The 14163-nt window shown below is 52.7% G+C and overlaps 1 protein-coding gene across 3 annotated transcripts in view; it reads left to right on the top strand.

Annotated features, from left to right (window-relative positions):
- Nucleotides 1-5051: 5051 nt before the first annotated feature.
- P2RX5 (purinergic receptor P2X 5) overlaps nt 5052-14163 on the top strand; it is a 30487-nt gene continuing 21375 nt past the window's right edge. For 2 of the 3 annotated variants that reach the window (XM_055367159.2, XM_055367162.2), the window contains exons 1-6: nt 5052-8254; nt 12331-12481; nt 13098-13169; nt 13446-13521; nt 13603-13699; nt 13976-14056. In XM_055367159.2, coding sequence (XP_055223134.2) covers nt 8118-8254; nt 12331-12481; nt 13098-13169; nt 13446-13521; nt 13603-13699; nt 13976-14056 — 614 coding nt within the window. In that variant the 5' untranslated portion in view covers nt 5052-8117. The remainder of the gene's footprint in view (nt 8255-12330; nt 12482-13097; nt 13170-13445; nt 13522-13602; nt 13700-13975; nt 14057-14163) is intronic. The other variant, XM_055367161.2, reaches the window with a different exon arrangement.

The raw sequence follows: 14163 nt of genomic DNA, 5'->3' as shown, positions 1-14163 counted from the left end.
CAGGAGAGACTCAAATCTCCTCCTTCCAGGCCTTCCTGCTCCTTTGAGGTGGGAAATAGAATTCACCATAAGGAAGTAACATCTGAACCTCTACTCCAAGAACCATATGATTTTATGGGATTTGGGTTTTGTGTGTTTTTTTGGGTTTTTTTTGTTTGTTTGTTTTTTTGAGGCAGAGTTTTGCTCTTGTTGCCCAGGCTGGAGTGCAATGGCGTCATCTCAGCTCACCACAACCTCTGCCTCCTGGGTTCAAGCAATTCTCCTGCCTCAGCCTCCCGAGTAGCTGGGATTATAGGCATGTGCCACCACGTCCGGCTACTTTTTTGTATTTTTAGTAGAGATGGGGTTTCTCCATGTTGGTCAGGCTTGTCTCGAACTCCTGACCTCAGGTGATCCACCCACCTCGGCCTCCCAAAGTGCTGGGATTACAGGCGTGAGCCACCATGCCCGGCTGGGGTTTTTTAATGTTGTTTATTTTCTGTTTTGTTTCCTTTAATTTTGTGGGGAATGTTTTTTGGGTTTGTTGGAATCTCAGGCTAAGGGGGAGGTGTTATTTCACCCTCACCAGGGCTGGAAGGGAAGAGAGAACCCACGTGTCTTCAGAGGCTGCAGGGGTGACCAAGGGACACCTCCAAGCTGCTGCTGGGAACAGTGATGCTGTTGGCAACTCTCCTGCAGCTGACATTTTTCCTCTTGGAAGCACTTCATCCCATAGGGAAATGAGGAGTTTTCTTTTCTTTTTTTTAAAGTATCCCTCTGTGTCACCCAGGCTGAAGTGCAGCCATGATCTCAGCTCACTGCAGCCTCAATCTCCTGGGCTCAAGCAATCTTCCCACCTCAGCCTCCCGAGGAGCTGGGACCACAGGTACTTGCCACCATGCCCACCTAATTTTTTAATTTTTTTTTTTTTTAGGTAGAAACAAGAGTCTCACTTCGTTGTCCACGCTGGTCTCTAACTCCTGGGGTCAAGTGATCCTCTCGCCTCAGCCTCCCAAAGTGTTGGGATTGTAGGTGTGAGCCACTGGGCCTGGCCTCGTTTGTTGAGTTTTTCTAATTGAGGAGTAATTCCCCTGTCTCTAAAGGCTCAGCCCATTGCACCATACATTCTCGCTTTTCATCTATAAAATGTGTAGAAGGAACAGATACTGGTGTGGGGAAAGCTTGGGATCAGAGGCAGGAGGGTCTGGTTTCCCCCAGGTGGGGCCCCCAGCACATTTCTTTGGAGGAGGGGAGGGCTCTGTCTGAGGCTCCCTCGTAGCTTTTACTGGATACATTTGGGAGTCCACCAGGATTTTATCAGAGACTGTCCCAGGTCTCAGAGCAGACCAGGATGTCCCAGAGTGGGTCCAGACCACAATAATAGACTTTAAAATGCTGGCAAGTCTTAGGAGCAAGGGAGATGATGTAAAAAGAAAATGGCAGGCTGGGTACAGTGGCTGATGCATATAGTCCCATTGTGTCTGGAACTGGTTCCTTCTGGTGGATTCTTGGTCTCGCTGACTTCAAGCATGAAGCCATGGACCCTCGTGGTGAGTGTTACAGTTCTTAAAGATGGTGTGTCTGGAGTTTGTTCCTTCTGATGTTCTGATGTTCAGATGTGTCCAGAGTTTCTTCTTTCCAGTGGGTTCATGGTCTCGCTGACTTCAGGAGTGAAGCTGCAGACCTTCGCAGTGAGTGTTACAGCTTATCAAGGTAGTGTGGATCCAAAGACTGAGCAGCAGTAAGATTTATTGTGAAGAGGGAAAGAACAAAACTTCCACAGCATGGAAGAGGACTCCAGCAGGTTGCCACTGCTGGCTTGGGTGGCCAGCTTTTATTCCATTATTTGGCCCCACCCACATCCTGCTGACTGGTCCATTTTATAGAGCACTGATTGGTCCATTTTACAGAGCGCTGATTGGTCCATTTTACAGAGTGCTGGTTGGTGCGTTTACAATCCTTTAGCTAGACATAGAATGCTGATTGGTGCGCTTTTACAAAGGGCTGATTGGTGCGTTTACAATCCTTTAGCTAGACACAAAGCACTGATTGGTGCATTTTTACACAGTGCTGATTGGTACATTTACAATCCTTTAGCTAGACACAGAGTACTGATTGGTGCGTTTTTACAGAGTGCTGATTGGTGCATTTACAATCCTTTAGCTAGACAGAAAAGTTTTCCAAGTCTCCGCTCGACCCAGGAAGTCCAGCTGGCTTCACCTCTCACCAGCACTTTGGGAGGCCCAGGTGGATGGATCACTTGAGGCCAGGAGTTCGAGACCAGCCTAACCAACATGGTGAAACCCCATCTCTACTAAAAATACAAAAAAATTACACACACAAAAAATACACACCACCGGGCATGGTGGTGTGTGCCTGTAGTCCCAGCTATTTGGGAGGCTGAGGCAGGAGAATCACTTGAGCCAGGGAGGCAGAGGTTGCAGTGAGCTGAGATTGCGCCACTGCACTCCAGCCTCAGAGACAGAGCAAGATTCTGTCTCAAAAAAAAAAAAAAAAAAAAAAAGAGAAAATGTCCCTTTAGAAGTTCATTTTTTTTTTTTATTTTTTTATTTTTTTCCGAGACAGAGTTTCACTCTTGCTGCCCAGGCTGGAGTGTGCAATGGTGTGAACTCTGCTCACCACAACCTCTGCTTCCTGGGTTCAAGTGATTCTCCTGCCTCAGCCTCCCAAGTAGCTGGGATTACAGGCATGCGCCACCATGACGGGCTAATTTTGTATTTTTAGTAGAGATGGGGTTTCTCCATGTTGTTCAGGCTGGTCTCAAACTCCTGACCTCAGGTGATCCGCCCGCCTTGGCCTCCCAAAGTGCTGGGATTACAGGTGTGAGCCATCACGCCCAGACTTAGAAGTTCATTTTATAGTTCTCATCACTTCACTGCAGGTACCTTAAATCATCCAACTAGACCAGAGGTGTCCAATCTTTTGACTTCCCTGGGTCACACTGGAAAAAGAATTGTCTTGGGCCACACGTAAAATACACTCACACTAACAATAGCTGATGAGCTAAAAAAACAAAAAATTGCAAAAAAAACCTCACAACGTTTTAACAAAGTTTGTGAATTTGTGTTGAGCCGCATTCAAAGCCGTCCTTGTGCCGAGGGTTGGACAAGCTTGAACTAGACAGAGGCTTGTAAATCAGACAACAACGGAACAACAGTCGCTGCTCATCCCGTCCTTTATTTCAGGTGGACAGGAAGGGATTATACTCATTACAGGGAAGCGTGATGTGGACTCCTGTGAGGGAGGAGAAGGAGGGGGGCCGTGGTGAGGCAGTGAGGGGGTTGTGACTGCTCTGAAGACCAGCCATTCGTCCTGGGCCCCTGGCTGGGGTGAGGGGAGTTTCTGGGGAGGCCTCACGAAGCTTCCAATCATGGTGGAAGACAGAGGAGGAGCTGGCATGTCACAGGATGAGAGGCAGCAGGAGAGAGAGGAGGAGGTACCAGGTTCTTTTAAACAACTAGCTCTCGCGTGAACTACCAGAGTGAGAATTCACTCATCATCCGGGAGATAGCGCCAAGCCATTCATAAAGAAGCCACACCTATGACCCAACACCGCCCACTAGGCCCCCTCCAACATGGGAGGTCACATTTCAACATGCAATTTGGAGGAACACACATCCAAACTGTATCACTCGAAAGCAGCAGGCATTTTTCTCTCAGTTGGAGAATTCATCTTGGTTTTGGAAATGTCCCTGACTTGGAATTTTTTTTTTTTTTTTTTTGAGCCAGAGTCTCACTCTGTCACCCAGGCTGCAGTGCAGTGGCGCAGTCTTGGCTTACTGCAAGCTCCGCCTCCCGAGTTCAAGCGATTCTCCTGCCTCAGCCTCCTGAGTAGCTGGGACTATAGGCGCGTGCCACCAGGCCCGGCTAATTTTTGTATTTTTCATAGAGAGGGGGTTTCACCATGTTGGTCAGGCTGGTCTCAAACTTCTGACCTCGTGATCTGCCTGCCTCGGCCTCCTAAAGTGCTGGGATTACAGGCGTGAGCCACACTGCCCGGCCCTGACTTGGACTTTTAATAAGGCAGATGTGAAAAGCAAAGTCCTCATCTCCCCATTGGGCACAATGGGTGTTTGGCATGTGCTTGTGAGGGTGGTGAGTTGGCCTCAGCCGTGGGGAGATAGAATGCAGATACCGGGGGCCTCAGCTTGTAAGTGTTTTCCACATTATTTTGACTGTGACCCACAGGAAGAAGTATATTCCACATCACAATGCCATATGTGGACACTTAAAACAAAAGTTTCACATAACACCAATACTTCCTTAAATACACTAATTTTGTCTTTCTTTCTTTCTCTCTCTCTCTTTCTTTCTTTCTTTCTTAGATGGAGCGTCACTCTGTCACCCAGGCTGGAGTGCAGTGGCGCGATCTTGGCTCACTGCAAGCTCCGCCTCCTGGGTTCAAGCGATTCTCCTGTCTCAGCCTCCTGAGTAGCTGGGACTATAGGCACGTGCCACCAGGCCCGGCTAATTTTTGTATTTTTCATAGAGAGGGGGTTTCACCATGTTGGTCAGGCTGGTCTCAAACTTTTGACCTCGTGATCTACCTGCCTCGGCCTCTGACTGCTGGGGTGACAGGTGTGAGCCACTGCATCCGGCAATATTTTCTATTTATTTGCGATCATTGCTCACTACAGTGTTGAACTCCCAGGCTCAAGAGATCCTCCTACCTCAGCCTCCTGAGCAGCTAGGACTACAGGTGTGTACCATCCCACCTGGTCAATTTTTTTTAAGAAGCAGGGTCTCTATCATACAGGATGGAGTGCAGTGGTGCAGTAATGGCTCACTGCAGCCTCAACCCACCTGGGCTCAAGTGATCCTCCTGCCTCAGCCTCCCAAGCAGCTGGGACCACAAGTGTGCACGACCACATCCAGCTAATTTTTTATTTTTTGTATAGAAGGGGTCTCCCTATGTTGCCCAGGCTGGTCTTGAACTCCTGGGCTCAAGCAATCCTCCTGCCTTGGCCTCCCAAGGTGCTGGGATTAAACGCATGAGCCACTGTGCCTGACTTGGCTAATTATATATGTGTGTGTGTGTGTGTGTGTGTGTGTGTGTGTGTGTGTGTGTGTATAGACAAAGTTTTGCTATGTTGCCCAGGCTGGTCTTGAACTCCTGGGCTCAAGCGGTTCTCCTGCTTCAGCCTCCCAAAGTGCTGGGATTACAGGCATGAGCGCCTGTGCCCAACCTATTTTTTTTTATGCTGGTTGCCGCCCAGTAATTTGATGTCATGCCTCACCAGTGGGTCTGGATCTAGTCTCTGAAGCTGTGCAGTAAGGGACCCCGTAAGGATGGGCCTGGTCCTGTCCCCGAGAGCCCTGTCCCCTCTAGATGCCTCTCATGTGGTCTCTAAAGCTTCAGGACAGTTCTGTCAGAAGTTGCAGCCTGGTCTTGGCTGTGCTGTGGGGAGTTCAGGAGGGGCTGCTTGTACTGGAGGGGAAGTCAGAGCAGAGCCCTTCTCTAAAGCCACAGTGGCAGTTAAGACAGGACATGGAGGGCAAGTGCCTGGCAGTTCATCCTCTCCAGCAGCACACAAAGGTTTGATGAATCAAGAACAGCAGAGTGCCTGGGACTGGGGCTAGTGGTAGGCTCTGCTCTGGGGCCTCACTTACTCACCCCTTCCCTAATCACCCCGGAAAAATGAAGTTCCTGGTCTCTAAAGACCCCTTCAAAGAACAAACAGGCCCTGGAACGAAACCTGGAACTCCCTTGGGGAGTGGAGAGACTCAATGTGGCACCATCTATGTGATGCTCATGTTGTCCTGTGCTGGGGTTGATGGGCAAGCTCTTCTCCAGGGCAGATGCAATTCAGGCGACTCCTGTGAGACTCTGAAAGTCCACCTCCCCTCTATACCTTACCCTGGAGCAGCACTGTCAGGGTGATGGGCATCTTCTTAGGGGTGATGTCACTCGGTGGCGGCTGCTTTGGTCAGCGTTGGAGCGTTGTGTTAGCAGGGGGCTGAGGAGGAGGCTGGCAGGAGAGCCAAGATGACTTCAGCCCCTAAAATTCTCAGTCATGACTGGGGCAGGGTGGAATCGAAATGCCCTCCCTGTTTAAAAAAAAAAAAAAAATCAGGGCCAGGTTTGTCCACTCATTCAATAATATGTCTAGAACTATTATGTGGCAGGCACAGGGACATACAGAGATGTCCAAAGGCATGGTCCCTGCTCTCCGGGAGCTTCTGGTCTTAGCAGGGGACACAGTCACTAAGTCAACGAGATCCTATTGGATAGTGACAGGTGCTCTGAGGGAATAAGATGAGATAATGGGATAGAAAGTGGCTGGGCTGGGACTGGGGGCTACTTTGGGTGGGCAATAATAACAGGCCTTTTTGAAGAAATGGCAGTTGAGTTGAAATGGATGAAAAGATGCAAAGATCCACGCTTTCCCAAATGACAGTTTGAGAGCAAAATACAGGTTCCCAGCCCCATCTTAGATTTCGTGAATGAAAATTTTAGGGGCAGGGCCTAGGAATTTGCCTTTTTTTCTTCCACATGATTCCCATGCACTTTGAAACCAGACACCTTCCTTGGGGCTTTTACTTTAGAATCACACTGATGCATTTCAGGGTACCTTCCAGTTCCCCGAGTCTGTGGCTTAGGGAAGGGAGCCTCTTTGTGTGTGAAAGCCAGGGGTAGGGAGAGGAGCAGGACTGCTTGTGGTCAGATTGCAGGATGCAGAAAATAAGCGTGCGCAGCTCCTCACCACACCGCGCTCACCCAGGGCCCTGCGTCTTTGGCTGTCAGGAGTTCTAAACCTGCCCCGGGGAGGCCCTCCCTCATCCCACTCCCACTCCTGTTGAATTCCACATACTGAGAGGGTTGCAGTCATAGCTGCATGGATCAGTTCTATTTCTTGTGCGTTGGGAACCATTCCAAACAGTTGGTACATGCGCACTCTCCAGGCATATTTTTAGGATCCTAGGGTGGGTTGCCCTGTGTCTCCCCGCCCCCACCCCGTCTGCCCCGCACCCCCGCACCATCCGCCCTGAGTGTGGGAGGGAGGTAGGTCTTCATGCTGCCGGCACTCGGGACCTGCCTGACCACCGACTCCGCCGGAGTGTGGGCTTTGAAACCTGCAGCAGCTGCCGCAGTAGAAACGCGCATTAGTCACAGCAGACACCAGCAGCCTCAGGTGGGACAATTCTTGTCTCTTCCAGCCTGTCGGGGAGGGGCCACGGCTCCCGCCCCCCACCCCCTGCCCACGGAGCAAGAATGTGTCTCCCTGGCAGGAGACCTGGCGCGAGGTGAATGGAGAAACCTGTTGTGTCCCCTTCCTTCCTCCCCTGGCCTCAGTTCCCCATCTATTCAATAGGAAGAACCCTTTGGGATTTCTTTGCGAGGAGAGAAAGGGGAATTTTGCTTTAAACGGAGCTCTTCCCGGCCGTGCGCGGTGGCTCACGCCTGTAATCCCAGCACTTTGGCAGGCCGAGGTGGGCGGATCACCTGAGGTCAGGAGTTCAAGACCAGCCTGGCCAACATGGTGAAACCCCGTCTCTACTAAAAATACAAAACTTATCACGCCTGTAGTCCCAGCTACTTGGGAGGCTGAGGCAGGAGAATCGCTTGAACCCGGGAGGCGGAGGTAGCAGTGAGCTGAGATCGCACCACTGCACTCCAGCCTCGGCGACAGAGCGAGGCTCCGTCTCAAAAATAAATAAATAAATAAATTTAAAATAAAATAAAAAGGAGCCCTTCCCCCTTTCACTTCCTCTCCTCCACGATCGCTGCTTTCAGCTGGGCAACAGCACAGCGCGGTCCTGCGCATCCGGGGGGCTGCGCTCCCAGACCGGTGGCTGGGGAGTAGGTTGCAGGGGTGTCACTGTGTCAGGGGAGGAGGAGGAGGAGGAGGAGGAAGAAGAGGTAGCGGCAAGGTCGCGGTCTGAGGTTCCGGTGCTCGCCGCCGCCCAGCTCCCAGCCGAGGCTTTCTCAACCGCGTCAATAAAAGGCCGCCCCGACCCGCCCCCGCGCCCCGCAGCCCTGCTGGACACCCCGGGCTGCAGCTGAGCGGGCGCAGACGGGCCGAGGCGGGCGCCGAGCGCGCAGGGACCGAGGGACCGAGTGCTCCCCATGAGCGCACGTGGGCCGGGCGGTCCGCAAGCCCGGCTGAGAGCGCGCCATGGGGCAGGCGGGCTGCAAGGGGCTCTGCCTGTCGCTGTTCGACTACAAGACCGAGAAGTATGTCATCGCCAAGAACAAGAAGGTGGGCCTGCTGTACCGGCTGCTGCAGGCCTCCATCCTGGCGTACCTGGTCGTGTAAGTTCTCCGCGGACTTTTGGGAAGGCGGGGGAGGGGCAGGGCGGGTGCCAGCCGCCGCGTCCTTCTCCAGGGTCCTGGAATTCGCAGGCGTGCACGCGGTTTTCCCGGTAGCTGGGGGTCTGTGAGCCTGCTTGCGGTGGGGGTCCTCTTTGGGTCCTTGGGTGTAGGAGTAGGGTGTAGAGAGGGGGCTCTCCACTCCCCCACTGGCGCTAGAGGTGATGAGAGGTGGGCAGGGGCCTTCTGGGTTCCTCGATTTATCAGGCTTTCCCTGCAGCTGCTTCTCCCAGAGTCGGGTCCCCACGTGTTAGGGCCATGGGAAGGGGGCAGGGATGCCAGGGGGCTGGGTGGCAGCTGTCGCCCCAGGAGCCTCCCTGGGCCTTGGCCTGGCAGCTGACCCAGGCGCCGGCAGGTTATTTATAATCACAGGGTGTCACTGCCTACTCAGAGCTGGAGAAACTCATCAGCCCGGCATGTTCCTGAGCTCCCTTCCGGTCAACTTGCCCCACCCGCGGCCAGCCTCTCTGGTGTCCAGCTGGGGGTCCTGCCCAGAGGCCTCTATCTCTGCACCCAGCTCGGCCATCCCCTTCCCCCATCCTCATGCCACCTGGCAGGAGCTGGCGCCACAAAGCCAAAGGGGCAACTTGTGGAGGCTGCTCTGCCAGGCGCCTTCAGAGCCCTGACCCCGGGGTGGGTGGGGGGTGAGCAGGTGGAGGGGAGAAGCAGCGCTGGACAATGGGGATGCGCCTCATTCCACTCGTTCAGTAAATGCGGTGGAGTTCCTCCTGCTTCCTCCTGGGAGGGCAGCCCTGACGCCTGGCTCTCCCTCGGAGGTCCAGCAGTCCGCATTCTCTGAGCTGCATCCCCAGGCCCCTGGCCACCTCCCACCTGAGCGGCCTCGTAGGCGCTGTGCTGTTCCTCATCCAGGCCTGCCTGTCCTCCTCCACTCCCTTAGCATCCACTCAGCCCCCAGATCTGGGCTCTGCAGTAACTCCCTCTCCCTTCCTCCCTGGCCTTCCCACAGTGTAATTATTGGGCTTATTTGGGGGATCATTTGCCTGATGTCGCTGTCAGTCCGGGAATGCCCTGAGGGCGGGGCCCAGCAGCACTTAACTGCTTAGGGAATAGATGCGAAATGAACGCGTGAATGAATAAATGGAGTTGCTTTTGCTTGAACAATAGAAATTTAATTCTCGCAGTCCTGGATGTGGAAATCTGAGATGAGGGTGGTAGCATGGTTCGGGGTCTCAGGGGCAGCTCTCTCCTTGGCTTGCAGATGGCCACCCTCTCGCTGTGTCCTCACATGGCAGGGAAAGCAGGACATATTTAACTAAGTACAAGTATGAAAATTAGGAAATTGGCGGCTGGGCGCTGTGGCTCATGCCTATAATCCCAGCCCTTTGGGAAGCCGAGGTGGGTGGATCACCTGAGGTCAGGAGCTCGAGACCAGCCTGGCCAACATGGAGGAACCCTGTCTCTACTAAAAATACGAAACAATTAGCCGGGCATGATAGTGGCGCCTGTAATCCCAGCTACTCGGGAGGCTGAGGCAGGAGAATCTGTCTCTATGGATTTGCCTATTCTGGGTATTTCGTATAAATGAAATTGTATAGTATGCAGCCTTTTTTTTTTTTTTCTGGCTTCTTTCACTTGGTGTCATGTTTTCAAGGTTCACCCATGTTGTGGCATCTATCAGCCCTCCATTCCTCTTTGTGGCTGATACTATCCTGCCGTGTGGGGCTGCCACATTGTGGTCATGCATTCATCAGCTGATGGACATTTGGGTGGTTTTCACACCGTTGAGTGTGGTGGCTCATGCCTGTAACCCCAGCACTTTGGGAGAGGAGACCGCAGTGGCTGGATCACTTGAGGTCAGGAGTTCAAGGCTAGCCTGACCAACATGGTAAAACCCCGTCTCTACTAAAAATTCAAAAATTGGCTGGGTGTGGTGGCAAGCGCATGTAATCTCAGCTACTCGCACCAGTGCACTCCAGCAGCCTGGGCAGCAGAGCAAGACTCTGTCTCAAAAAAAAAAAAAAAGAAGAAGAAGAAGAAGAATGCTTCTGAGAACATTCATGTACAAGTTTTTTGTGAACATGTTTTCAATTTTTTAATTTTTAATTATTATTATTATTATTTTTGAGATGGAGTTTCACTCTTGTTGCCCAGGCTGGAGTGCAATGGCATGATCTCAGCTCACTACAACCTCCGCCTCCTGGGTTCAAGAGATTCTCCTGCCTCAGCCTCTGGATTAACTGGGATTACAGGCATGGGCCCATGCCTGGCTAATTTTTGTATGTTTTTAGTAGACACGGAGTTTCACCATGTTGGTCAGGCTGGCCTTGAACTCCTGACCTCAGGTGATCCACCCGCCTTGGCCTCCCAAAATGCTGGGATGACAGACGGGAGCCACTGTGCCTGGCCATGTTCTCAATCTCTTGGGAATTTTCTGGCTTATGTGGTAACTCGATCCTTAACCTTTTGAGGAACTGCTAAACTGTTTTCTACCATAACTACCTCATTTTACGTCCCTATCAGTGATATACGGCGGTTCTAATTTCTTCACAACCTCATCAACACCTGTTATCTGTAGGGTTTTTAAAAAATGATAGCCATCCTAGTGGAAGTGAAGTGGTGTTTTATTGTGGTTTTGATTTGTATTTCCCTAATGACCAATGGTGTTCAGCATCTTTTATATGCTTAATTGGGCATTTGTGTATCTCTCTTTTTTTTGAGAAATGTCTATTCAAATCCTTTGCTCATTTTTAAATTGGATTATTTGCCTTTTTATTGTTAAATTATAAGAGTTTTTTATATCTTCTGGATACTAAACCCTTACCAGCTACATTATTTCAAATGTTTTCTCCCATTCTGTGGGTTGTCTTTTCACTTTCTTGAGAGTGTCTTTTGATGCATGTACATTTTAAATTTTTATGAAGTCCAACTTACCTATTTTTTCTTTTGTTGCTTGTGTTTTTAGTGTCAACAAGTATGGGATTTGTACTCTTATTTCATTATTTTGTTGTTGTTTTTGAGGCTGGGTCTCACCCTGTCACCTGGGCACAATCATGGCTCACTGCAGCCTCGACCTCCCAGGCTCAAGGGATCCTCCCACCTCAGCCTCCCGAGTAGCTGGGATGACAGGCTGGTGCCACCATGCCTAGATTACTTTTTTGTTTTTCATAGAGATGGGGTCTCACTGTGTTGCCCAGGCTGGTCTCAAACTCCTGGGCTCAAGTGATCCTCCTGCCTTGGTCTCCCAAAGTGCTAGGAGTACAGGCGCGAGCCACCGTGCCTGGCCTGTACTCTTATTTTGTAGAATGCCCCTCAGTTTGGGTTTGTTTGAGGTCTCCTCGTGATTGGTTTCAGGTTAGGCACCATCACAACCCCAGAGGGAGGCGCTGTCACCCCATGTTATGTATGGGAAATTGGCTTGCCTGGGGTCACCAAACTAGTATGTGTCTGAGCTGGTTTCAGCCCAGGCTTGTCCACTTGCGGCCTCTGAGTGGACAGTGGTCTTTGCCTCTTTTATTTATTTATTTATTTATTTTTTTGAGACAGAATCTCACTCTGTCGCCCAGGCTGGAGTGCAGTGGCACGATCTCTGCTTACTGCAAGCTCTGCCTCCCGGGTTCACGCCATTCTCCTGCCTCAGCCTCCTGAGTAGCTGGGACTACAGGCACCCACCACCATGCCTGGCTAATTTTTTGTATTTTTTTTTTTTTTTTTGAGTAGAGACAGGGTTTCACTGTGTTAGCCAGGATGGTCTCAATCTCCTGACCTTGTGATCTGCCTGCCTTGGATTATAGGCGTGAGCCACCGCACCCGGCTGGTCTTTGCCTCTTCAGGGCCCCCATCTCTAGGGTTGCTTGTCGCCTCTGCTGCTTGCAGGACTGGGTTTCAGTCAGCAGTGGGAGCTGTGGCCCCTGCCCAGGAGCTGGTGGGACAGGTGGAGCCCTGAGCCTGCTCCACCTCAACTAGGAGTTGCTGTGACTGCTACCCCACCCCGAGGCCTGGGGAAGCTCCCCGAAGGCAGCAGTGTGGCTGATGCCCACATACCGGCCCCCTTCCCACAGATGGGTGTTCCTGATAAAGAAAGGTTACCAAGATGTCGACACCTCCCTGCAGAGTGCTGTCATCACCAAAGTCAAGGGCGTGGCCTTCACCAACACCTCGGATCTTGGGCAGCGGATCTGGGATGTCGCCGACTACGTCATTCCAGCCCAGGTCTGAGTCCCCACCTAGCACGCGGCCAAGGCTGGCAGGGACTGCCTGGTTCGGGTGGGTCACACAGGAAGCTTCTTGGATATGCAGGGACCCCCATCCATCATCTCTCTTGACCCAAGACAGCTGCCAGGGCTTGCAGAGAGCAACCCTGTCCAGATCCTACCTCCCATGCCAAACCCCTGCCCTCTTTGACTGTGCCGCGGGTGACTGCTCTGTTCTATCTGAGTCTGTTGAGAAGAAATGGGACCCAGAGAACTTTCAGGTCATTGTGAGTCAGGTGGGCTGGCACAGAGAATCCCCCTTCTAAGTCACTGCCTCTGGGAATAGCTCTCCAGCCTGTTCACAGTTGGCCAGGGCCAGGGCAGCCTGAGCCCTGCGCCCACTTCTCCTGGATCCTGGGGCAGTTGGGGTTTGTGAGTCTGGAGGAGATCTATCAATGGACAACTACTTGGGGACTGTGGGGTCCATGAGCAGATGGGCAGAGTATACCAAGTTTGTGGCCCCATTATCCCCAATACCCAGGCAGAGGGACCGCCCTCTTTCAGGTAACGCTGGAAAGGTGGGGTGGTCCTTAAAGGGCAGGAGGAGGTTCCTTAGTGCCTCTCTGGTTCCTTAGGGAGAGAACGTCTTTTTTGTGGTCACCAACCTGATTGTGACCCCCAACCAGCGGCAGAACGTCTGTGCTGAGGTTTGATTTGGCGAGGGGCCCTGGCGTGGGGGTGGGAGAGCCACCGGCAGTGGTTGGGGTCTACTCTCTTCTGAAGCAAGGGTGTGTGTCCACTCCAAGGGTCTCAGGAGGCTGTGTGCCCCCGGGTGTGGTTCCTGCATTATATGGGGGAGAAGCAGGTTCTCAGAGCGTGTGTGGGCCAGGCCGAAGAAGAACCCCTATTCTATCTCCTGAGGTGGGACCCGGCTCTGAGCTGGGGGGAACCCCCCCCTCCAGGTGCCCTTTCTCTCCTGGCAGAATGAAGGCATTCCTGATGGCGCGTGCTCCAGGGACAGCGACTGCCACCCTGGGGAGGCGGTTACAGCTGGAAACGGTGAGGGCCTGGAGCGGCCACGGGCTGAAGGAGGACTCGGAGTGGGAGGCGCCTGGCATTGATCCTGTCCCACCCCTGCAGGAGTGAAGACCGGCCGCTGCCTGCAGAGAGAGAACTTGACCAGGGGCACCTGTGAGATCTTTGCCTGGTGCCCGTTGGAGACAAGCTCCAGGCCGGAGTGAGTGGCTGCAGCCTCAGGACCCTGAGGGGCTTCCCAGCCCCGCGCGGTGGGTCCCAGCCTGAGGGTGGAGTCCTGCCCACTCTGGGAGCCTCACGCTGAGGGAGGAGTCAGGCTGTCCCAGCGAGGCCCGACGGCCTCCCCAGCATGAGCAAATTAACTGTCCTGGGCACAGGCTCCAGGGGACCCAAGGAACAGGCCTCACACTGGCCCAGGCCTGGGAGAGGGGCACAGGGGTGGGGCCTCCTGGACAGGCTGTTCTGGGTTGGTTTTCAGGGAGCCGTTCCTGAAGGAGGCCAAAGACTTCACCATTTTCATAAAGAACCACATCCGTTTCCCCAAATTCAACTTCTCCAAGTACGTGGGCTTGGCTACTGGGGGCCAGGGGTGGGCCTTGGTCCATGAGGGGCCTTGGCTGGCCCTCTGTGGGTCTCTGCCTGGGTGTGTGTGTGTGCGCATGTGTG

The sequence above is a fragment of the Gorilla gorilla genome, chromosome 19, assembly GCF_029281585.2.
Source record: "Gorilla gorilla gorilla isolate KB3781 chromosome 19, NHGRI_mGorGor1-v2.1_pri, whole genome shotgun sequence".
In the NCBI taxonomy this organism is placed as follows: Eukaryota; Metazoa; Chordata; class Mammalia; order Primates; family Hominidae; genus Gorilla; species Gorilla gorilla.
This window is presented reverse-complemented; position numbering and strand designations above follow the sequence as displayed.